At 33.7% G+C, this 25630-nt stretch overlaps 1 protein-coding gene across 1 annotated transcript in view; it reads left to right on the top strand.

The window, feature by feature from the left end:
- Window positions 1-23494, top strand: part of LOC129240376 (triple functional domain protein-like) — a 118913-nt gene extending 95419 nt beyond the window's left edge. Inside the window, exons 12-21 of the mRNA XM_054876140.1 lie at window positions 700-799; window positions 2395-2640; window positions 19777-19851; window positions 19921-20079; window positions 20212-20327; window positions 20396-20512; window positions 20587-20776; window positions 20864-21001; window positions 21079-21345; window positions 22431-23494. Of these exons, the coding sequence (XP_054732115.1) occupies window positions 700-799; window positions 2395-2640; window positions 19777-19851; window positions 19921-20079; window positions 20212-20327; window positions 20396-20512; window positions 20587-20776; window positions 20864-21001; window positions 21079-21345; window positions 22431-22652 (1630 nt within the window). The 3' untranslated portion in view covers window positions 22653-23494. The remainder of the gene's footprint in view (window positions 1-699; window positions 800-2394; window positions 2641-19776; window positions 19852-19920; window positions 20080-20211; window positions 20328-20395; window positions 20513-20586; window positions 20777-20863; window positions 21002-21078; window positions 21346-22430) is intronic.
- The last annotated feature ends 2136 nt before the right edge of the window (window positions 23495-25630 follow it).

A 25630-nucleotide genomic window follows, 5' to 3' on the forward strand; every position in this document is an offset into this window, starting at 1 on the left:
AATAATAGAAACAGATTTTTCTAATAGTAGTCGCCCCCTGGGCCGACAAAGGAATCTGCTATAGAAAAACTCCTCATAAAGAACCATCTGCCGTTCAGATGCGTAAAACTGTAGGTCCCTCCATTTGTGGAGCTCGGCCAAAAACAGCCAACAAAGGGAGTAAATGCTAATTATAAATATATATACAGTCCTTGGACGGATAAAAATCCGACTGTTTGGGTAAAGCAGAACCGCCTATTTGGGAAAAAATTAATGTTATAATTAGAAAACGAGCCAAGACCACCGGACCTAGTTTTTTGTTAATAAAAAGCAAAAAAGACAAGATTCAATCACGATAATTTGAACTATTAACAAATTGTTAGATTGGTAAAAATTAATAAAAAAACCCGTATTTATGTGCACATGTGTAGGAATTATTTAACACTCGTACTTGAATAATTTCATATTGTAACGTAAAAACAATATCTATTAGCATTTCCCCCTCACTAACCACACCATCCATCGTTATAGAGCTGACATTAAAATTTAAAGAAAAGTTCAGTCGCTCTCTAATTGTAACGTTTTGTGATTTATAAATTAAGGAAATTTGATTTAGTGTTCGCGAAAAAATTGGTGTAAATCCTTTATTTAATTAATACTTTTTAATTATATATGCTTAATACTAAATGTATTTTAATGTTTTTTTTTTCTTATTTTCAGGCCAAAATGGTTTCCTTTACGAAAACACTCACAGAACAAAAATGAGAAGACACCAGCAGATAAAATACTTACCAAGAAATCCTCAGAGAAGAGCTTAAGAGTAAGTATCATACTTATAATCCTTATATGCAAAGTAGACTTGTCAAACTCCATTATGGGAGCTATGCGCTCACACTTTTTTCCCATGGAAAATATTTTCGAATTAACGCCTTAATTATAACTACATGCAACAGGTACTTTTAAGTGAACTCTACTAAATGAATACGTTTAAAATATGGATTTAAATAAGCGAGCGATAATATCAACTCCCGCTGGCTTTACATGCCAGATCCACAGATGTAATAAAGGGTTTTTCAATTGGCGCGGGTCGATTTTGGCGCCCTGTGGCAGCCATTTTGTGTTGGTGACATCTGTCAAATCTTTTGTTTATTATTCAGTTGTTTATGCCAAATCATCATGGCAAGTTACACGATTGAACAGCACGTTCAAATGATAAAACTTTATTATCAAAATGAGTGTTCATTAACGCAAACGTTGCGCGCATTGCGCCCATTTTTCGGTAGACGTGGTGGCCCTTCCAATTTCTTATGGCCCATATTGAACCATATGGACCTAGACGACATGTGGTTCCAGCAGGACGGCGCTACGTGCCACACAGCAAACGCCATTTTATTCCATTTCAACATCTACCCGCCCTTATTGAAAAACCCTTTAGAAAAAAAAACCAATTCGGTGGAAAGATTCAGAATCGAACTGAACAACATGGTAAACAATACGCTTTCGACCATAAGATACATCTTTTTGCGAAAAATTTACGCTGGTACATAAACTCCGGAGGCATAGGTGTTCCAATTTTCTGTCCCTGGACTGAATTCTCTGAGTATATTTCAAAGGAAGATATAAGCCATCAGTCTGGGGTCAGATATAAACTTATAGTAAAACTAGTGTAATTAGCATATTTTCATCGTAGGTGATAGTCAGGCTGCACTTGAGGCCCTACTACTATTTGAGATAATATCCTCATTAACTTAGCCGGCCGTACGGTGCTTAGAGGTGCATAATAATGTTAAACTCATCTGGGTACTAAGTCACAAAACCATCAAGGAGAATCTAAGTATGGTCGTGAATACCTCCTATACAGCTTATTTCCTTTGTTATTGATTTTAAGGACTTTAGCTAAAACTTTGTAATTTTTGTCCGCAATTTTTAATTTTGTTGACTGTTATCGGATTTGTTATTAGCGACGCCAAAAACCCCCCGAGTGTTAATTTTTAAGAGCTTAGTTTAATTGAATTTAATAATTTGCAATTCGATCGTAATCACTTGGCCTTAAAGGTTTAGCCACACTTCTTTCCAAGCAGTTAATTGTTGTTTGGACTTGAATATATGGTTACTTTGGTATAATACCCAAGCTTTAATTTTAGTTCAGGCTTAAGTCTCTAGACGCCAGATTGATATGAAAAGAAAGAAAGGGGGGTAAAATCACCCACAAACTCATTTGTATGTGGTTTTACTCCCGATTTTCTTTAAACCCTGACGTAATAAACACTTTGGACTTCAGGCCAGTGCAGAAAAAAATATCGAAAATCAGTCTCGTATCAATCAGGAGAATTCAATAGACCTGTGTTGTTGTTATTCAGCTGTTTGGTCTGTAATCAATCTAATATATTTCCTTGCTTTCTTCGTTTTTCCTAGTTGACGCAAAAACAAACCGAACAGGATGAGAAGAACCTCTCCACATCGGCCACAGTAAGCAGTCGAAGTCACTATGGCACATCGGCGACAACATCACAGGCCAATGCCGCACAAGCCGATTACGAGGCCGAAGAAGAAGCCGGCCTAGAATTACCACCGCCTATGAAACCTTTACAGGAACCGCACTTAATGGCAAATGGTCCACCCGTGTTTGCCAAGGATCTCAAAGAGAATTCCAAAAACTTGGTAAGTTAACTAATAAATAAACTTCAGCGTGACCTCTCCGGCTAATTACAATTTACTATAATTGACCATGAATAATAAATAGTACACAGTTTATATGTAGTTTTCAACCTTGTAGTGGTGCCTGTTTGTGTGTGCGTATGAATTTCTGTTTGGTTTTAATGTGAATAAGACCTTTTGTCATGCAAAACAGCCAACTTTTATGCTTAGCAGTAAAGTTAATGTATCGTCACTGCGTATCATGTTGCTTATGGCGCCTTGTTGGCACACTTTGTTTAAGGTCTTAAAAGGTCAATGGCATCGCTTAACATTTCAAAGTTTTGCCGAAAAAGAAAATGATTTGTCATTTATGTTACGATTAAGCAGCATTTAAGTTTGGCCTCGTTACTTTCAACACTCTATTCATTCACACTTCATTAGATACCTGATATGCCGCCACTTCTCGAAATGAAGGCATGTATTCTATTTAAAAAAGGAGTGGCTGGAAACTTTTTTCTAGTTTTTGTCATATAAACAAATGTTACTCATACGCGTAGTACTTAACAGCAGAAAATGCGCACTACAAATAGGGCATGCTTTTTATGGTCGACATTTTAATTTTTGCACAAATAATATTTTTTTTTTTTAATATTATTTATTCATTTTATATTTATGTTTTTGATTTTTTTCTTTTTTTTTCAAAAATTAAACCTTAGTTCTTGTTTTACATATCATACCGCTCTTTTGCTGGTAAAACGTCATAACCCAAAAAGACAAACAAATTTTTAGATAAGTGTGCAGCAAGTACTGGCAGCTCTTCTTTCACGCGGTATGAAAAATTCATGGCGTTATCTGTTAACAGTTTCTCATTAGATGAAAATGTTTCTTTACTTTTACTTACCGAGGCATAGTAAATTGAAAATTTGGAGACAATTTTCTCCAACTTTTTTTGAGTTATAACGTTCTTCCCGCAAACGAGCGATATGCACTTAGGATCTATTCCTCAATGTCCTGCTTTCATAACGTATATAACTTTATAAGTTTCTGCTAAACACCACTAAATGGCATTTGTGGGTTGAATCATTTTGCAAATATAATATAATATTACATAACACTTTCCATGAAAAGGGAACATATGTACACAAGTCGTGGGAGCAGGAAAGCTCAAAAGTAGGTACATATATATACATATATATATACGTGTATATATATAATTGGCCCTTACACACTTTTTGGGTGTTTAGCCAAGCTCCTCCTCCTATTTGGGGCGTGCGTGTTGTTGTTTTTCCACAAATGGAGGGACCTACAGTTTTAAGCCGCCTCCGAATGGCAGATGTATATATTTTTTTTATGAGGAGCTTTTTCATGGCAGAAATACACTCCGAGGTTTATCGTTGCCTGCCAAGAAGCGACCACTATTAGAAAAAAATTTTCTTCATTTTGGTGTTTCACGGAGATTCGAACCTACGTACTCCGAACGCACCAAAGTTTTCGACTATGGCGGCCGCCGAAATAAATATGTGTAGGTAAATACGGGTATTATTTTTGCACAAATAGTCGCGAACTAGATGAGCTGTTGAGGCGGCGCATTATCTCGATGGAAAAGCCACGTGTTACTTTTCCACAATACCGGCCCCTAATTTTAGATCAAGCTTATTTTAGTTTCGCTTGTCGTATTAATTAATAGACTCAGATCATTTCGTGATCGATAGTGATATATTTGATAGCCTTTTGGTCTAAAAAAGAGACAGAATGCTGCTCTTCAACTGGTCTAAGTCCCGTAACATCATACACCAGGCCGAGTGAATTTCGGTGCCCACACAACGAGTATAATTTTGATTCTTTTTTCGATATTTTCATCACAAAGATGACGATAGATATACAAATAGAAATACAAAATTTCAGGCAGACTGTGTTCTACTAAATTCGAAATATTACGCTCAAAAGTGGCACGTAAAAACTGTGAGATGGACCAATTAAAAAAAAATTATTGCGACTGCTTCATGAATATATTTATACTTACTTATAAAGGCACTTTTAAGGAACTCCTCCACAAATGGAAGGACCTTCAGTTCTCCGCCGTCTCCGAACAGCGAATCGTTTTTTTATAAGGAGCCGAAATACACAACAGTAGTTTGTCATTGTTTGTCGAGTGCCTACCGCTAAAAAACTTGTTCTATTGTTTTGGTGTTTCATATACAAAGATTCGAAACAATGCACTTTCGAATGGTAGTCACATAGGGTTATCAAAATAGAAGACTGTTTGAAAAAATTAGGAAATGCTAAATTCGCTCCGAACCGAACATTTTAATAAAATTAAAGTAAAGCTCGCTTTTAATTTTCGGAGTCGGTTTACTCTGTATTTTGTTTTTGTTGTAAATAAATATTCATTTTGAATTAAAATTACTTTGAACTTATTTCTTGATGTTCATAATTCAAATATTTGTACCTTTGAATGAACATCTAAATTTTTTTAAATGTAATTTAAGAAAAAATAGCGCACATTTTCTTTTGAATAGAGGCCTACATGAAATTATAAGCTGTGAGCCACTGTATATAAGTCAGTATCTATCTCGATTCATTTATGTTATTACTTACAAGCGTTATGTGCACAAAATTTGAGAAGGTAAAAACATTAACTAAAATGAGCATATCTAAATTACTTTTGATATGCTATCGCTTCTTTAGAAAGCCTCCTCCGAATGGATGTCACCGCTCCAAGCAAAATCCACGTCGAATTGTCACTCTCTTCCGATCGCCAGATACGATAGCTTTGTTTGTTACCCTAGTCGCCAAGATAAAAAATACGGCTCGTTGAAAATTTATTTACTTTAAACACTGAGTATTGCAAAAACTTATTTTTTTTATTTATACATATATTTATTTATTTCAGAAAGTCAATAAACTACAAGGGTTTTACTGACTAAAACGATAACTGCACATTAGTAGTGCAGAAAGCACGAGAACATAATTAAATTGAATAATTTCGGAAACACATTCTTAGGCAAAGAAAAATCAAGCAAAAGAGAGTTCGAAATCTCGTTGAGTTCTGATAGTGGAAGCACTAAAGGGCATTTCTTGCTTAATTCCTACTGAGGGTCTTGAGTTAAAAAAGAAGATTAAAATGAAGGGTTTTCACAGGAATAAGGGTTCAATTAGAGATCAAAAGATTGCACTTATGGTGTGGTCGATCTCACCTATATCTCAATATCAATAAGTGTTATCACGTTACGTTCTCCAAACTACCTAACGTAGTACGAACGTCGTGCAGTGTCTCAGGTATCCCCTTCAGCCTGTTGACAAGATCAAATACCTTCATGTAAGCTTCGATGCCTCTTTTATCTAAATCATATGCTGCATTAAAATTTGTTCGGCAAAATAATTAAAATTTCACAGATCCCCTAAAATTAAGTTTCTTTAAACTCATCAAAAATTAATTATTGATAGAATTTTTCCGGCTCCTTTTTATTAGCATTAAGTAATTTAAGTAATTTATTTTCTTTATATCTGCAATAATCCGAAACATTCTTAAGTATCGAGCTGTGATACTGACTGAAGGTCAAGACTTTAATCGTGAAAAATATGTCAGTGTCAAAAAAACGGCTAATTCAAAAATATATCTGACCACCCTCTGTAAGAAAGAAAATCCATTCAAAAGCACATTTCAAAAAAATGCTATTAAATAACCAAATTCATAATTCATGCATACATTCAATGAATTTCAAAGAAAATACTTCATTTCACAATAAACCAATTTTAATATTAATTTTGTGTAAATAGTTATCAAGAACTTTATTATTATCTAAAGACGTACATTGTGGCTTTTGGTGTGCGTAGTTTTGCTTTAATTTGTTTGGTAAGTCAAAAAAATTGTTATCTTATTTGAATGGACATTCTCACAAAGTAAATACATACATACATAGCAGTATACACACTATCAGCAAATAATAATATTGTTTATGGTTTTTCCGTAAGCTTCAGTGATTTTATTATCTATTATTAAGCGCTAGAAATTGTGCTTGTCTCCATTCTAGTTTCATAAGTGGTTGCGTGTTGAGAACCAATAAAGAAAGCATCGTACATACATCTATTGTTTTTCTAATGGATACTAAATCTGCTCTTCAAGACACATAATAATATAACCATGCCATGGAATAAAGGCATTTTCCACTCTTACATATGTACATATGTAAATATGTGTATATCATTGGTGTATTCGGCCTTTGTCAAATGTTTTGCCTAGCTCCTCCTCTGTTTTGTGGTTTGCGTTTTTATGACCTCCACTTAAAAACCAATTAAAAACTTACAAAAATGTACTAAATAAATATTGTTTACAAGTCATAAAAGTGTCCAATTGAACTGCAACGTTAAAATAAAAAAAATCCTGGACACTAAAAAAATTATATTAATATTGTTACTGCATGACTTTTTTGCATACAAATGTTTTTTTAGATTTTTTTGTAGCAACAGTGGATACTGTGTTTTGAGAATTCACTACTGGAAGGCCAGATTCAAAAATTTGTTTATAAAAGTGCATAAACTTATGTGTAAAATACAGATATGCAAAGTGTTTTTCTTGGAAACATGATTTTCACCTTAGTTGGTTATTGCTTCTGACAGGAAATGGGCAACAAAATTTGAGATTGACTTATTTTATTTAAAATTTAATACGTAATAAGCTTTTATTTGGACTACCCTGTATATGTAAAGGGGTTTGCAATAAAAGATGTTATTTTGATATTCAAAGAAAAATGCTATTTTTTAATATAAATGATCGGATGTTTATTTCATTATAAACAGGAAAGTATGCCGTTAATAGTGGAAAATAACATCAGGCAAATGACCACCACGACCACGCTTACAGGACAATATCCTTTTCATGTAATTTTCCATAACCGAATTGAAAAGTGGCTGCCCTATGTCCTAACGAATTCTATCTTTGAGGTCTTGAATCGATCCTGGACAGTTGGCGTAGATCTTCTCTTTCACGTGGCCCCAAAGAAAAAAGTCACAAGGTGTTAAATCACAAGATCTCGGTGACCAATTCTGATCACCTCTTCGAGAGATAACAGGATCCGGAAACTTTTCCCGTAAAAGATCAATAGTTTGTTGCTTGTGTGGCACGTATCGCCGTCTTGTTGAAAAAAAAAACGTTGTAAAGATCAATACCATCCAATTCCAGCCATAAAAAATCGTTAATCATCTCTCGATAGCGATAGATAACACCTGTTTATTGGAAAACCCTTTATATAAACCGCCAATATTAGCACATGAACATACCCATGAATAAATTTGCAGATACATATGTACATACATAGATTGCCGTTTGTATATTTTCGTAAAAACCAAACACGTCAGAAAATAAACAAACCTTCATTTCCACACTTTGGAACTGAATCATCTTTGAAAATTTTAACTAAAAATTAAAAGCAAGACAAACTAATGGGAAGTAATACTAAAATATTCAATTATAAAATTAATTAAATCTTACGTTTTCTTTATTTCTAGAAATAAGCACAGTAAGCCTTTTTAAGGCAGGTGAGGCATTAAAATCTTATACCTGAGTGCGTATGTACACATGTATGTATACTAGGTTGTGCAATAAGTTTTGCGGTTCGATAAGAAAAACACAATGTTATTGTTTGCAAAGATATATATATAAATATAATTGGCGCGTACACCCTTTTGGGTGTTTGGCCGAGCTCCTCCTCGTATTTGTGGTGTGCGTCTTGATGTTGTTCCACAAATGGAGGGACCTACAGTTTTAAGCCGTCTCCGAACGACAGATATTTTTATGAGGAACTTTTTCAAGATAGGTGTTCCAACGGGACTCCAATTTATTAACACCATCCCGGGAGTGAAAACCTGGAAGGTTTGCAAAATATGTTTCCACGCATGACATTTTTTAGTCGCTAGGCACCAAATCTGGGTGAATACGGTGGTTGCTCCAATAATTCGAACTTTAATTCATGGTTTTTAGCTGTTGTCAAGATGCTCTTGCGACACGGTGCATTATCCTGATGAAAAATAATAATTTTCCTTTCACAACAATATGCAGAATTTATTTCTTTACTAGTTTGCAATTAATCTACAATCGAAATTCCTTTCGCTTCCCAAAAAAAACTGATGCTAACACCTTCTTGGACGACTTCCACACACGAACTCGTTTCGTAGTCGAGGAGCCAGATCCACGCTACTCTTTAGAATCATGGTGATAGACCCAAGTGTCATACATCATGATGAATCGATGCACAAAATCCACTTTATTCTTTCGAAAACACTCTAAATGCTGCTGAAAAAGTCGCATTCGAATGTGTTTTTGTTCCATTGTTAGCAAATGCGGCACCCATTATGTACACTCTACTTTCTTAAACCCAATTCTTCAGTCAAAATATTGCTTACACTGCTCAATGAGGTGCCTAGAGCTACTAAATACCCTTCAGTCACTTGGTGATTTCCCAATTCGATATCCTGTATTTTTTCTGGTATCTTTGCTGTTGCTGTTTTTCGACGTCTTTGACGTGGATCGTCTTCAAGGCTTGCACGACCACGTTTAAATTCATCTTTCTACTGAAAAGTCCTTATTCACTTTTAACATTCATTCATACATTTACTTTGCTTTTAAACTATCCAAAAATAAAAATTCAATTTCCGATACTTGATTTTTTCCAATGTAGAAAATACTATGACACGTCGATACTAAGTGACTTGTGAATAAAGAAAAAATATGTAGATGCATAGATTCAAATGAAACTTCACATAGGTTCGTATGAAGAATGTACCGACATAACAAAAAAAATGTAAGCTAATAGTCTGGTTCTTATCGAATTGAAAAATTTATTGAGCTACCTAGTGGTATGCATATATTTACGTACTAGTAGACATATCGCAATTTACTTCAATGCCTGGGTGAGAAAAAAAGCACCAACATTAAGGAAAGCTCAGCCAACACATGTTTACATATATAAATAAAAAAACAAATACTTTTGGCAAAATTTTCTCACAACCACTAAGTAGCGAGAAACCGCAACAACCAAATATTTGAGGCTGCTAGCGCTGATCTCTTGATTAGTGAAAATAATATAGCCTATAGAGATGAACAGTTATGGCATTAGACAGGTCAGTCATACCAAACATTTGTTATTTTGTTAATGAGAAATTTGCGTTATTGGTCGTATTTATAGACATGCACATGTACATACATACACTTGCATGTAAGTATGTGTCCATATGTACATTTATTCAAATATGCAACTGGCTATTTGTTGGCCCAATATTTACCTTTTTCATGAGTGGTCACACTTTTTCGCTATTCCAATCGCTTTCAACCGATCATCTGCCGATTCGAATGTGAGAACAGCGCACGAGTACAACAATTCTCTCACTACATTCAGTTTGAATTTGTCTGTCTGGCAGAACGCTTTCTGTGGCATTTAGTCTTATTCGTGTTCAAAAAAACAAAAAACAGAAAAAGGCGCGCGTGTTTGTGAAAAGTAAAATAAATTAGCATAAAAACGCATTTTGAAATAAAAACTGGCATTACTTTTTGTTGATTTTTTTAAATTTATGGTTTGTGCGAGTACGGCTAAATTGCGTGCTATCAGCTAAATGGCAACAATAAAGTACTAAGCCAAAAATTAAATTTCTTAGAGTACTTTCAGAAATTTGTTATGGATTTAATGTGATTTTTGCGTTGAAAACCAACCAAAGTCCGGGCGGATACCTCTACTGAGTTGTTTAAAGGCTTCGACAGCTTTCTCAGGCGTTGAAAAACGTTGTCCTCGCATTTTATTTTTAATGTTCGCCAAATCAGGGCTGTAAGGCGGATGATCCATGAATTCGATCTTTTAAGTGCTCAAAAACTCTCTAGGTTGTGCATCACTCAGAATTGATTTTTTTAAGTTTCTCCGAAAAAACAGATGACCATTTGCTTTGAGCTGTTCTTTCGCGAACAAATTTAGTTGCATTAAGGGGTTATATACCTTGTGGTCCGGTGAAATTAGCGAAAGTTGGGTTTTTTTTTAAGATATGTAGCAATAATTTTATTGTATAAAAGTTTTTATTATTGGATATTACAATGTTTAAAGAAAAAAAAAAGGCTTTGTTTGTGTAAAAATATTTAAAAATGGCGGAGTTATGGCGTTTTCCCCCAAGACCCTTTTTTTGGAAGAGGCTTGCGGTGGACGCGATTCAAGTCCACCAAGTCAACTGAAATCAAAAAATCGAAAAGATTTCATTAGTATAGGGTTATATCTTCTTAGTGAAGGATCAATATATTAAATATTTTGATTTTTGTGAAAATAGGAACATGTTTTTAAAAAACTCCACTTCTACAGTCCTAAAATTGGCATTAAAAAATTCATATCTGCAAAATAAAAATTTATACATAAAAAGTTGATCGTTCACTAAGAGGCGACATCAATTACGAACAATTTAAAAAAAAAAATTATAAAAATCGGTTGAATACTTTTTTTGCAATCGCGTCCACCGCAAAAGCATTTTTGGAAAAACACGTTTTTGAGATAATCGCGTTTAAAGTTTCAAGCGCCGCATGAGGCCGTACGCTCAGGACGTGACGACGCACAATTTAAAACGCTGTAACTTTCGATCTATTGCTCAGATCTCTATGAAAATGTTCTCAAGGGATTGTACTTTACGATAAAGAAATAAAATTTATTTTGATTTTTTTGAAAAACACAAGGTATATAACCCCTTAAGCTCGTCTTATATCACCTATTCTGCGATTGCTGTTTTGTATTCGATTCATATGCATAGATACAAGATTCGTCAATTGTTACAGTGTCATGTCATAGATGTGTGTGTTTGAATCACCACGGCTGAATTTCTTCAACATTTCTTTACAACAATCGACCCGAGTCCTTATTTTGGACATTTGAGCAATTGTCATTAAGCGGCATCCAACGAGACGTACAGCAGCGATTGTTTGTGGCACAACAACTGTTTTTGAACAATCTTCACCAAACTTACGTTACAACTCGTTGTACCAATCTACTCCTGCCCCGATAATGCACGTCGAAAATCGTCATAAATCATTGCACGAAAATTTTCACGATATGAATTTTTCAACTCACTGAAAAACAACAAATAATGCTTCTAAGTTGAAACGTTATATAATATGTTAGTTTATGATAAAAAATATCTAACTTTTCGATAAAAATTTCGAATTAAAGCTCATCAGACTTTTGCAACACAAAGGCACAAATTATAAAAAGCATCCCACGCATAACACAAAACATTTTACTTCGTCATGTCAAAGCCAACTTTTCTACGATATATGAGTTATTGTTAGTGTATGTGTTCAGGACATAGCTTCTCTGCAATTGGGCCAGCAGGACATCCGGTTAGAGCAGGTGATAGACAAAGGTCCAATGACAATATTTCGTATTAAGATTGTTTTTTTTTTCCTTATTATGTACCAAAGAATATAATTTTTTTATTCAATTGTTGCAGTATGTTATTGTGGTGATTATCCTGATTATGGGGTACATGGAAAAATTTATCAAAAAAGTTAAGAGGGTTATTAATCGATTCGTCTTGACTTCAGTATTAATTAATCTCACACGTGCTATTTAATTGAAATTTTGTTTATATTTTGAATGGTGAATATAGGGAAAAGGCACCGCATAAATACGCACAGGTATACTAGTAAAATATTAAAATGACCTATGGGAACTGGGGGCCGCCGTAGCCAAATGAGTTGGTGCTTGACTACCATTCGAAAGTGCGCAAATTCGAATTTCCGTGCATGAAACACCGAATGATAGAAAATCTATTCTAAAAGCGATCATCACTCGTCAGATTATGACAAATCAGCGAGTGTATTTCTGCCACGAAAAAGCCCCTCAAAAATATCTGCCGTTCAGAGGCGGCGTAAAACTGTAAGCCCCTCCATTTGTGGAACAACATCAAGACGCACGCCATAAATAGGAGCAGGAACTCGACCAAACATACAAAACGGGTGTATGGCCCAATTATATGTATGTACGAGGTTTGTTCAAAAAATGAGATAAATTTTCAAATTTCGCGAGTTACGTGCATTCGACTTTCGATTATTATTTTTTTTTTTATGTTGGTACACTGTCAACATTTCAAGTGTTTTTGAGCACTTAATTCCATTTTTTGCACAAAATTTGATGCAACCATTTTTTGCGATGGCAGAAAATTGCCGAACACGTAAAACACTTGTCTTATTTAAGCCTCTCACAAACAAACTAAACATGCTATATTGCTAAAACCGTGAACATATCACCGAGAGGAGTGCACCAACATAAAAAAAAAATAATAATCGAAAGCCAAATATACGTAGCCCGCAAAATTTGAAAATACACCTCATATTTTAAACAAACCTCGTATATATAATATGTATATATATGGGATCTAGTACCAAAGTCTTTTAAGAAACTTGCCTACTTGCAATATATCATTTGTCTGATTTCTTTCAGCTATTTGAAACTCTACTAAAATCTAAAAAAATTATCGAAATTTAGCCATATTCGCATACAGTCATAATAGCTTTAATTTGACAGATTTTATAAATTATATTACCGATATTATTTTAATAATAAAGTGAAATATAACACAATACTCGATTGATCCAATCGAAGTAAAAGAAGCTGGAAAACAATAGTGGTTGGCGAAAATTTCGTCGGAAAATACACAGTGCATTTCACACCGTTTTAGTAAGTTTACAGTGCATACTGCCAAAACAAAAGGCCGACAACAAAAGGCAACAAAATTATTACATACATATGTATTTCAATATTCGCTCAATCCACGCGGAGGGGTGTAATATTTCTCTATTGCTGTTTCCTGTCAAAGCGGATAGGGCATTTTCCAGATAAGCTCTTTCTTGAGGTGCAACACTTTGGTGAGTCCGTACCAATCTGGTTTTCGATTAAAAAGGAACTGCACTAAAGCTTTTATTAGGGTCTCAGATGATATCACACTTAACATTGAGAACAACCTCGTAACCATTTTAACGGTTCTGCGTTTCGACACTGTTGGTCACGGACTACTAATCTAATGTTATTCAACTCTGATCGTACGCAAGTTGTATGTGCCAGTCACAGTTTATCTAGATATTTGCCTATAACTAACGGTGTTTCCCAAGGCTCGATTCTTCGCCCGCTTTTTTTGGGATTATACGTAAATGATCTTCCAAACGTGATAAAATATTGTAATATTCATGTCTATACGATGATGTTTAATTGTAAGTTAGTTGTCCTTTTGGGCCTGCGATATTGGGTTGCTCTTAAATCCAAACAAATCACAGTGCATCGTTATTTATAAAAAGAAGTTTAAACTTGACGACTGCAATTAAGTGAAACTGAAAAATTCTGTTATAAAATTTGTGAACACTGCAAAGAACCTAGGAATAACTTATAATAGAGCTCTGACTTGGAATACCCACAGTTGATGTAAATGCAATAGGTAAAGTCTATGGTATGCAACGAGCCTTATGGACTACTCAGCACTTAACCTAGTAAAATTCGATTACTTTTAGCAAAAACGTTCTTAATGACAACGGTACTTTATAGATGTGAACTGTATGCCGATTGTTATAGTCTACTACGCTTAATGTCCTTGACAACCATATTGCGATATACGCCAGTAGCACTTATCTGGTTTTCTAAGCCAATATTTTCCAGAGCATTTAATGACTTCCTAAAGTTAAAATGTTTATTACTTCTCAGAAGACCAAATACCTTATGGACCGACTTCAATTTAGTAAAACATCTTGATCTCTTAACTGCAGTAAGTTCGATCTCTTGATAAGTTCAAACACTGTAAAATAACTTTTGGTTGTGTGTTTGATAAACAAATAAAATATAAATTAAATATTTCTTATCAGGGTTTTTCTGCTAATCATGTTTTCTACTAATGCAAGTAACTACTTTCCTTGTAGTTTTTATGTTCAAAATTCAGCCTTTCCTCTCATCTCCACTATTGTCGTAAATAATTTCGTAATTCTGGTTACATATCTGTAAGCTCTAATTTGCGGATTAAAAATCTAAAATTACAGAGTAACGTTTGTCTGAAACGTGTAAATTCGTTCGACAGGTGGATATAAACAGGTGGTGATAAATATAATATATCAGCCCAAAATGTGCGAATATGCCTTCAGGAAAATTGTTTGAATGGACCCAATGTATCAACATAAAAAAAAGTATTGGTAAACAACATTTTAATAAAGCACATGCCCCATTGTTTAAACCACCAGGTGTTGGTCGGACAAATACTAGGCAAATGGGGTGAAATTGAGGTGCAAGGAAATCTCGCAACAACACACAAGATCACTCCAGGCCAATGCCAAGATTTAATGCACACCGTGAGTAAACGATATACGGCACAAGGGGTTTCCAACAAAATATCAGCTGTGCAAGTTATAGAGTTAATCGAAATATAAATAATATTTCAGTAACATGCATTTTTTCCAGATGACTCAATTATGTGAGCACAAGATGTGTGATGAAACACATTGTTTTGCTCATAAAAGTTTAAGAGTTCTGGTCGTGCTCCTCTTATTTGTGATGTATGTCTTCATGTTGTTCCACAAATAGAGGGGCCAACACTTTTAAGACAACTCCGGACGGCAAATGTTTTGGTTTTTTTTTTATGGCAGATATACGCTCGGATGTTTGCGATTGCCTGCCTAGGGGCGATCGCTATTAGATAAAACTTGTTTTCTATAATTTGGTGTTTCATGCACGGAGATTCGAAACTGCGCACTTTCAAATGAACCATTCGGCTACATCGGAAAAATAAAAATTAATTACACTTTCTCTTGGGCTCAACCGGGCCCTTTCATCGAAATCGAAATGGGATTAATAACTTTGTACTTTTGGTCATTATAATTCAAACTGTACCCAAAGTAATTTTATGCAGTTTTTACGATTTAGTATAGGAGGTATCACGTTCCTCACTTGCGATATTCCTAACACATATTTTTCGTATCTCAGAGAGAGAATGAAATGGCAATGTGGTGCAGTTTTTTTGAAGAAAATTTAAAATAAAATCGATCTATGCAATATCTATAATTATCTCAATTACAGCATTTCGTAGTGCGTCCAAGCAAGCTCGAATACATTTTTTTCAAAAACATTTATTTAAAGTTAACTAAAATATATATTTTTAATCGTATCATAACTACGATTTTCACAATATATCGACCGCACTACGCCCACCCAGCTACGGAGCGGACCCAAATCAGCTTTTAAACCTTTCCCGATGTACTCAGAACTACTCACTAAAATATCATTGTAATCGTATGAATGGTTTAGGAGTCTATAAACTACAAACAAACGAACCAAGAAACTTTCAAATTTATAAGAATTCTCTTTAATTATAACTTATTCTTCTCATTGAAAATGTATAAATATCTATAGATACCTATACATTTTTGTACTCCTACGTTCACAAAAATGTTTGTTCTGATTTATGAAGAAAAAATCACCAGACGAATTTGCTCCTCTCACTTTATCACTGCTTGTTGCGCTCAGTGATGCAGTGCCTGTCATTCATAAAATACATTTTATACAATATGGCCATGCAAGTATAATAATATTGACACACACAGCCATACATATACACACGTGATCACTTAAATAGGTGCCGCTGTTAAAAAGGTATGGCTATTATTGAATTGAATTGAATTTATCTGTGCTGTAAAATTAAAACGAAGTTCCGAAGTTAAAGTTCATTTAACTGAAAATTAATATGAATACCACACCAAGTATGGGTCGTGCGCAATTCTGCACAGTTGATGAGTATAACGGAGCTTCTTCTCAATTTTCGAAAACAGAAAATATCGTACAAATGTATCGCTAAATATTGGAACGGTTGAAAAGAAAATAATTACCTACAATCGACAATTTATTTATGACACTTGGCGCGACGAACATCCAGGCATCAAAATCAATTTTAGTCGAAAACAACAGCGCAATTTACGGAAGACAGAACCTTTCGTTTATGACCACAAGTGAAGGTGTGGCCCAGAGCGTATCAAAAAGTATGTAGTATAGAGAACTTTGGAGCCATGAAACAAAAATAAACTTGTTTTAGGATGTTGCTAGACGTCGAAAGCTTTTTCCCTTTATTTCGATGAAGGAATTAACATAATTAAAAAAAACGCTTGCTTTTTTATGTCGAAGTCGGTGTACTTGTAGCTATTATAGTGGCCACGTGTGTACGTAAGCACATAAGTAAGTGCATGCAGAACGCACTTAATTAAGAAACGACAAATCGCATCAACACATGCCATATACGCGACGCGACTACAATAACTACGTGCGTGTATTTTTAGTAGCGCATTGTGCAAATTGAAAAAAAGTGAAGCATTAAATACCTGCATACACACATAAATATTTAAAAGCAAAACAGGAAACGCGGGCGTTGTTGAAAAGCTTTTTATTTTTGTCTTCTATCCTATTAAATTTTTTTTAATACATTTTAAATTTTATAATGAATGAGAAGAAAATTCTCGTTCATTGTAATTTATTGATGTCACACCGAAAACATACATAGATTATAAAACAAAAAAACGCTGTAGTCTCTTAATGAATTTTAGTTATTTTAAAGTATTTAAAAATGAATTTTTGTCTTCCATCCTGCGCTTATAAATTATGTTTTTATATACAAACCTTTCATAAACCTTAGCAATCGATATGATTAGAAGGGGGACGCAAAGCCGAGCAGGGAATTGTGCGTGACTAGCGTTCGATTAGCACCGTATTCACGGACCGTTGTCGGCTTTATTGGCTGGGCTGCTCTTTCCCATTGCAGCCGGTTCTACGTACCGGAATGACTCGGGTCTTTCCCGACTAAGGGCATCCGCCCCAGTAACGGCTCCACCCAAACTCCACATCGGTTAGATGTAACCAGTGCAGAGGGTGGTGTCACCTTAATACCTGCTCAGGCTTTAAGACATAGGAAGTGGTCCATACGGTTTCTAGCCACATATTTCTCCCACCATCCGGCGCTCTTAACCCCCACGGCTTCTACTTCGCGCAATTCGTTGGTGCAACCATCCATCATCTCAAATAGAACCTCTAGGATTCCTTGAAGCTCAGCCGAGCAACATTACTACCAACTTCGACAGTTTGCTCTCCTTCTCACCGCATACAACCGTTATTGCTACTAAGATCCAATACCGCAACAAGGTTCTCAAAGCGCCAGTCGGCAAACAGCACGTTTTCTGTTTAACTCAGATGAGCTAGACGATGACGATCGGTGACTACACCGCTCTGGCAAGGCTTAGTGAACTGCTACAACAACAACAAAAGGTTACAATACCATAGATACACAGGCCGAAGTGCACACGAAGTACTAATATCTATCTAAATAAATGATCTGATTAGAAATACCCATACCTTAGCCCATTTCTGTAACCCTTCTCTCACTTCTTGCGGTTCGGTAAAAAAAAATTAGTCGTATTCATCATCGACAACCCTGTTAGTTAATTGAAATATTCCAGTATATTTCAGTACGAGTACTCGATGGAAAGGGTTTCAGTAATCGAATGAAATAAAAAATTGTCGATCATTATTTTGATTTGGCATTGAGATGATGACAACACACATTAATTAAATAAAACTTTTTAATGTATTTTGTAATGCCTTTGAAGTGCAAATTATAAGTGTTAAGTATTTGGTTATTATTTGAATACGTTAAAGGTAAGTTAAATGGGACTTGATGTAAATATTGAGTTAGCATAAACACATATACATGTGTAAAATAGTTAATTAGAAAATTGATTTCTTAACGTAGTATTTCTTTATTTGATTAAATGGCCGTTCATAAATATTTTAATTTCTGTATACACATTTTGGTTTTCTTGCTTACTTTTCTCAATGTTGCCATGAAGAATTGTTGATTCGATTTTACCCATTATTCATTGTCGATTGTCATATAATTTTTCTCACTGCTTTCCATTTTGTCGATTAATGGTTACAGAAACACTTTTCCTTGTCCAATCAAGCAATTTGGATTGAATCTATGTGATATCTTATCATAGACAATTTTGTCGATTTTTTATAGAAATTCTGATCCTGTAGAAATTAGAGCGCTTACATCGAAAAATTCTTTGCAATGCCCTCTACATCTTCTAACCTTATCTGCGTATATATATATATTTATATATATGTACATGTATGTACGTACACCTGACGACCGGCGACTTCTAATCGGAAACGTGGCTTCTTTTCTTGTTTTATTTTCATTATTTCTAAAAACAATTCATCTGTTCATATGTACCTATAGTACATCAAAGTTTCATACAAATGTGCATTCGTTATATGGAGAAAATGCGCAATACCGTCAGAAAAACAAATTATCAAAAATCAACGAGAATTTTGAGCCACTTAAACCTAGCGCTTTTCACACAAAAATTGAATGGGCTCTGAAACTGCGTGCCCATTTTTTTTTTTTTAATTCTGATGAAGAAGTTTAAAATATTTATGAAAATTTGTGGAATTTTTATAAATCGTGTACAAAGTTTAAAACTTTGATTTATTTAATATTTTTTGTAAAGTGAACTAAAAAAAAAACTGAACTTATATAAAAATTAATGAAAATTAAAAAAAAAAATCGAACTTTGTAAAAATACTACATTTAGATGCGTGCACGAAAGGACCTCAGAAATATTAAACTAAGTATATGATTAAATTTCTATCTAAAATGAACCCTCCGCTGAATAACATTTACGAAAATATTCAAAGTTATTCAGAAACCCACCAGTTCTTTTGTTTTTTTTATTGGAAAGTTATATACATTCCAAGGCGAATCTATTAAAGGTAGTATCGATAAACCAGCCATTTGCTTTCTTCATTCGCTGTATACATCTGTATCTCAGCATAAAATGAAATTACTAAAAGGCGTTCCATTCGCACAATCAACGTGTTCTTCTACCTCCAACTTCTTATCGGCTGTGGAACTTAGTTCGTCCTTTTCTCTTATTTTGCATTTTCTTCTGTCGTGACATTCTAATGTAAGAACGTTGTTGTGTTTATAGCGCCACCGCCTTTAATAAATGCGCCTTGATACATTCGTAAAAGCTTGAACTATATAATTTTTTTTTTTTTCATTCAATACACTGGTGTACATTATTTTAAAAATTATCGTTTCGCTTGAATTTATTTGCAGGCAAGTGCAGGCAAAATGGAAGGCAACCCAGCCGTAGATTTATCAGAAATTGAGCAAATTGTCAAAGAGAAAACGGTGCGTAACCATTTATAATTGTTCTACATTTACATCTGTTCTCATCTTTCACTTTTTTCTATGTCACAGGAGCAACATGAGGAGAATTCAAAAATATTGAAACCAAATGTAAACAACTGCAGTAATATTAATGCTGATGTGTGCGCCAGCAACGGTTGCAGCACAGTTGGTGAGAAGAAAGATCCCACAGATGGTTATGGCAGCAACAACTCTTATAACCATGAGGAGGTATGTAAATATATAAATATATAAATAAATATTATATTAATACTACTTACTTTTAACTTAACAAAATATGAAACTAAATTTAAGCTACATTCAATAATTACTAGTTTTTTGTGAATTATTCTCCCCACACAGCGCAATACGGAAAATAGTGATATTGAAAGCGCGCTTAGAAAGCGCCAATACGCAATCGATGAATTAATAACCACCGAAAAGTCATATATTGAGGACTTGAAGAGCATTGTTAATGGGTGTGTAATTGATATATTGACGCAATGAGCCAGAAATGATTTAAAGTGTAATTATTTTGCATCTTCAGTTACCTAGCTGAAGTACTCGATCCCAAAAGTGATATACCTATACCCGATGATCTGAAGGGCGGCAAAGAACGCATGGTTTTTGGAAACATTGAAGCCATCTACGAGTGGCACAAGAAGTAAGATTTCTTTTAATTATATGTCAAAACAAATTTCGAAACTAAACCTATTGAAATTATTCTCCTTTTCTCAGATTCTTTTTGGAGGCGATAGTTCGCTGCCGTAATTCGCCCGCCGATTTGGGCCCTATTATCAAGCGTTATTTACCTAAATTTGATATGTATAATAAATATTATCAAAATAAGCCAGTGTCGGATCACATTGTCACAACTCACCTTTTATATTTTGATCAAATAAGACAGAAACTGGGAAGTCGTTTGGATGTAAGTGAATATTTTTTAGGGGCTATTAATTGACATTCACAATGAAAGATTTGTATTTGATTTTAAATATGTTTTGTATTTGAATAGCTCAACGACTTGCTCATAAAACCAGTGCAAAGATTGCCTAAATATGAATTGTTATTCAGAGAAATTGCAAAACATGCTAGAGCAGCTGGATGTGATGCTGAAGTTGTTGGCATCGAAGAAGCTATGCGCGTTATGGGGGTAAATTTTGTTTAGAAATATTATTAAACGTTAATGTTTTGCAATATTAATTTGATTTATATCTCTGTCATTTTTAGATGATTTGCAAGGCTGCTAATGAAGCAATGGAATTACGTCGCTTACAAAAATTCGAGGGTAAAATTACTGCGCAAGGAAAACTGCTGCTGCATGACAAACTCACCTGCATTGAAGATGAGAAAGGTGCTGAGCGTAATGCCTACATGCTGCAGAAACCGCGAGAATTGTATGTTTTTCTATTCGAGCAAAGTATCATTTTTGCGGATATTGATGGAAAGAAACTACAATATAGTAGTCCAACCTACACGTATCGTTCGCATATACAAGTAAGTGAAAGTTGTAGTGCTAAATTATACAAAATGAAACAAAGTTCCGCGCCTAGCAAAGAAGGCATTCTTTCAAATACACAGATAGTTATAAAACAGGGTTGGAATACTAGCGACCAGTTTATTTAGCAAAAATATACTAGGCAATAAGATATTTATCTGATACTTGTGCAAGAAAGCGCGAACCGCGAAGCTTTGCATGCCGCAATACTACAATGAAATAAAAGTATAGCAACGGTCATAGAGTCATAGCCTGAAAGTATGCGTAGGATTCACTGTTGCATATTTTTCAAAACTTTGCATTCGTCCAAAAGTCCTGCAAGACTAATATCCTAGACTGACATGTATTACAAAATGTATTCCGTTCCCCTGACAGTCGGTTCTACGTTACGGAACGATCCTGGGATTTATATCTGGTCAAGGACTGTCACTGTATAACAGCATTCCCCAAACATTTATGGGGAATATTTACACTTCTACAATAACAACCACAAAATGTATTATGATAATAATAAGAATGTACAAGGTGGCGCAAAATTCGTCATTAGATTTTGTTTTTCCATTAACTTTTTTATTAAATTAAAAATTGACTTTCAGTGATGGAAATCTTTATTTTGACCTTTACGCGTTTCATTGCTTGTTTGTATACGATATGTAATTAACCGGTCAGAAAATGCAATGATATATCGGGTAACATATTTTTTTATCAAAAATAAAATAAAAAATCTGAAATCTTACAGACTCACAAAAATTCGCTCGTGACTTGTAGCAAGAAGTTTTAACGATAAACAATATGTGATATGGATCTGTGATATTTCCACACGTAAAAAATTTTAGACTAAATTAATTATCATATTCAACAGTATGCATGACGAGTGTAGCTCGTCATTGTGCGATATGGCATGAAAAACCAATGACGAGCTAGACTCGTCATTTTACCGGAAGAGGTTAAGGAAATTCATTCAGAGGTTTGCCAATACTGCTAAAATTCCAAAATTGTCGAATTCGAATATTTAAAGTAAAAACAAAATTAACTACGTGCAACTAAATATTTATAATTCTTAACTATCTTTTTTTCCAAACAGGTCAACAAAATGCATCTAGAGGAACTACCCAACAATCGTTTTCTGCTCAAATCAACCGATCCAAATAAGCCTGGTCTAAATATAATTTGCTTTGCAGCCACAGTAGAGTTAACCAATGAATGGTTGCGCATCATCCGCAACATACTGCAGTCACAACATGATTTTCTTAGGGCAATAACCAGTCCCATCGAATATCAGCAGCAGCAACAGCAACAGAATTAGAATTCGACAAACAAAGAAACAAATCGCAATCATGTACAATTAATTGCAACAAAGCATTTCATGGAAATTTAAACAAAAAAACTATTAATAGAACAATATTTGAAATCTATATAATCATGGCAAAATAAAATTTTAAATCGATGAATATATGAATGCAAAAATATGTGAAGTAGAAGTCGATGGAAGAATTGCAAGAGAAGTTGCCACCGCTAAGACATGACTTTATTATATATTTTAACAAAAAATGTTTTAAATTTTCTGCTGGTTTGTTGAAACCCTTTGTATTAGTTGAGAAAAAGACTATATAAAACTCTCGCCAATTTCAATTTATATTTATACATGTAACGCTATTCATTTTTAGTACTGTGGGTGCATTTGATTAATGTATTTCTATACTTACATACATATTATTTGCAATAAGTATTAGCCAATAGACTGGCTGTATTTGAGTTTGAATCCAAGCCAAGTTTTACCAATGTGTTTACATATTTCAACAAAACAACATGCCCAACTGACAAAAGGGACCAGCTATTTTAAAAGGAAATTCTTTTCAAACATAAATTGCATAACTCTAGTGTAGATTTTCAAAAACGCATAGAAAGCGCATATACACTTTGCGTTCGATATTATATGTAATTTAATTATTTAAGTTTTTTTAATAGCGAAAAAATCTATGTCTAGCTATTAATAAATCTGAAAAGATAAGTGTATGGATTCAAGAGAAAGTTGAAACAGTTTGAATACTAAGCTAAAAATGTAATTTAAGTGATCCTAACGAGTGATTTATGCTATTAAGAAAATATGTAATTAATTTAATTTAACTCATTTCTTTTATAAAATTACAAATATCTTTACTAAGTAAAAATATAAAAAATTAAAATAGAAATTTTAATGTTTCATTTCGAATTTTTTAAATTTCATTTTCCTTTTTATTTAATTTTTTTTTTTTTCTTTTTCAAAAGTCTTAGCAATCGAAAGATGATAGCAAATTTAATAGGAAAATCACAATTCAAGAGATGGAATTTAAGCCAATCAAGTGTAAGGCGTTTTGATAGAAAATTATTCTACCTTATACGAATTTCATTTGTTGGACTAGGCGCACAAACAAATGCAAAGCAAAGATGCACAACGTTATGCTTCATATTTGTGCAAAATATTTAAACAAAATTTGAATTTATAACAGATTTAAGTAATATAAAATATTATGAGACAAGTTTCATAAAATGATGTGGTTGCTTCATATATAAGTGCACGTGTATGTATGTAGGTGAAGTGTACCATTGAAGCATCTATATGTATGTCTAAGTGTGATTCAAGTATAGGAAGATTAAAGTTAGTAACGATAAGGGCACAATGTACAGTTTAATATTTAAGCGTTAAAAAGTTTAAACATCAAGTGTAATGTGAAAGTAAACGTAGGTAAGTGATTGAGTAGTTAGTAACGCGGCGATTAATTTGAATTATTGATTTTATAATTTTTAAATTTTTATTAAAATTTTAGATTCATTGATTTTATATTTTATAAATTATTATTATTATTATTTTTTTTTTTTTAATTTTTATACTATTTTTTTATATTGTTTTGGTTTTTTTTAATTGTTAATTTTTGTATATAACTTTTTTAACTTAGTTTTTCTAAATTTTTTATTCTGCTTTAGGAAGCCTAACAATATTTTAAGCCATTTCACAAATGAATATGACTTTCGGTTCTGCATATCAAAAATGTGGAATACTTCATTTTGTTTGAAATATAAAGTCTCTTAAATTATTGCTAAAGAATTCCCGAACAATAAATACATAAAACATAAATACATAATAAATAACTAATAAACAATAAGAAATATATTTTACGTATATGATGTGAATCTTTGCTTTTCCCTATACATTTATGACCCAAGTGTTATACGAATATGTCGCATTTAATAAATCGATGTTGACGATCAGTTGACGATTTTTATGAGACGCTTTTACATTGACAAAAATTTACGCAAACGTTTGCCATTGTTTTCCGCTGCTTGAAAAAAATGCGTAATGGGATTCAAGCCTACAAACTCCCTTCTAGCAGCAAATACACTCGGCCAGAAAGAAAGTCATGCATAAAAAATGGAACTACAGACTGTCTTAATAGACTTATCAACGCGCTCGACCAAATATGTAGGTAAATTTGGGGTGTACTTTGTAATGCGATGCGAATGCAAACTTGTATTTTATATAGCAATATCGTATTTGCATATATATCTTTTATAGAAATATAGTTTAAAAGGAACTTAACTACGTTGTCAACATTTTGTTCAAATAAAGACAACAAATGGTTTTTGTAATACAATTCTTATCGCAATTACTACTTGTATTGCATTAGAGAAAATGCCCCCTGATGATGGTGTATCATCGCCTTATCAGCTGTGACCAAAGGTAATAAACGGACTCCAATTTCGCTGAAACTTAGTACCTGCTTTACTTTCACTTAGGAAAGAAAAATCATGAAATACCGTAAAAGTTTGCATAGAGCAACGCCTACACCTTGAAGGTCCACTACAAAAATCATGAAATGTAAAAGGACAAATACGTGTATGTGAACAAATTTTTTGAGTTTCCAAACAATTTTTTAGTAAACTGTATGCGAACTTTTGCGGATAATTGCAACTACACCTCACGACAGCTTGTAATCAATTAAAAATATTTAAGATTTTATTGATGAAATCCTTCACTTTGAGAAGTCTAGAAAGACAACAAAAATGTTTTGGAACTAGTAAATTTGAGGTATGTAGAGAAAATCACCATATTTTTGCTTTTAAATTCAGGCATCAACTTTTTTCTCTTTTGGTCACACTCGCAACACGGTGTGACTTGACTACAGATGGATTAGTCAGCAATAAAGGATCTTTCAATATACTTTCTGACTCTAAAAGATGGACCTATTTATTGTGTTAAATGATAAAAAGTAATAATAGACTCAATAATCAGTGTTATGAATTCTA

The sequence above is a fragment of the Anastrepha obliqua genome, chromosome 3 (genome assembly GCF_027943255.1).
Source record: "Anastrepha obliqua isolate idAnaObli1 chromosome 3, idAnaObli1_1.0, whole genome shotgun sequence".
Classification (NCBI taxonomy): Eukaryota; Metazoa; Arthropoda; class Insecta; order Diptera; family Tephritidae; genus Anastrepha; species Anastrepha obliqua.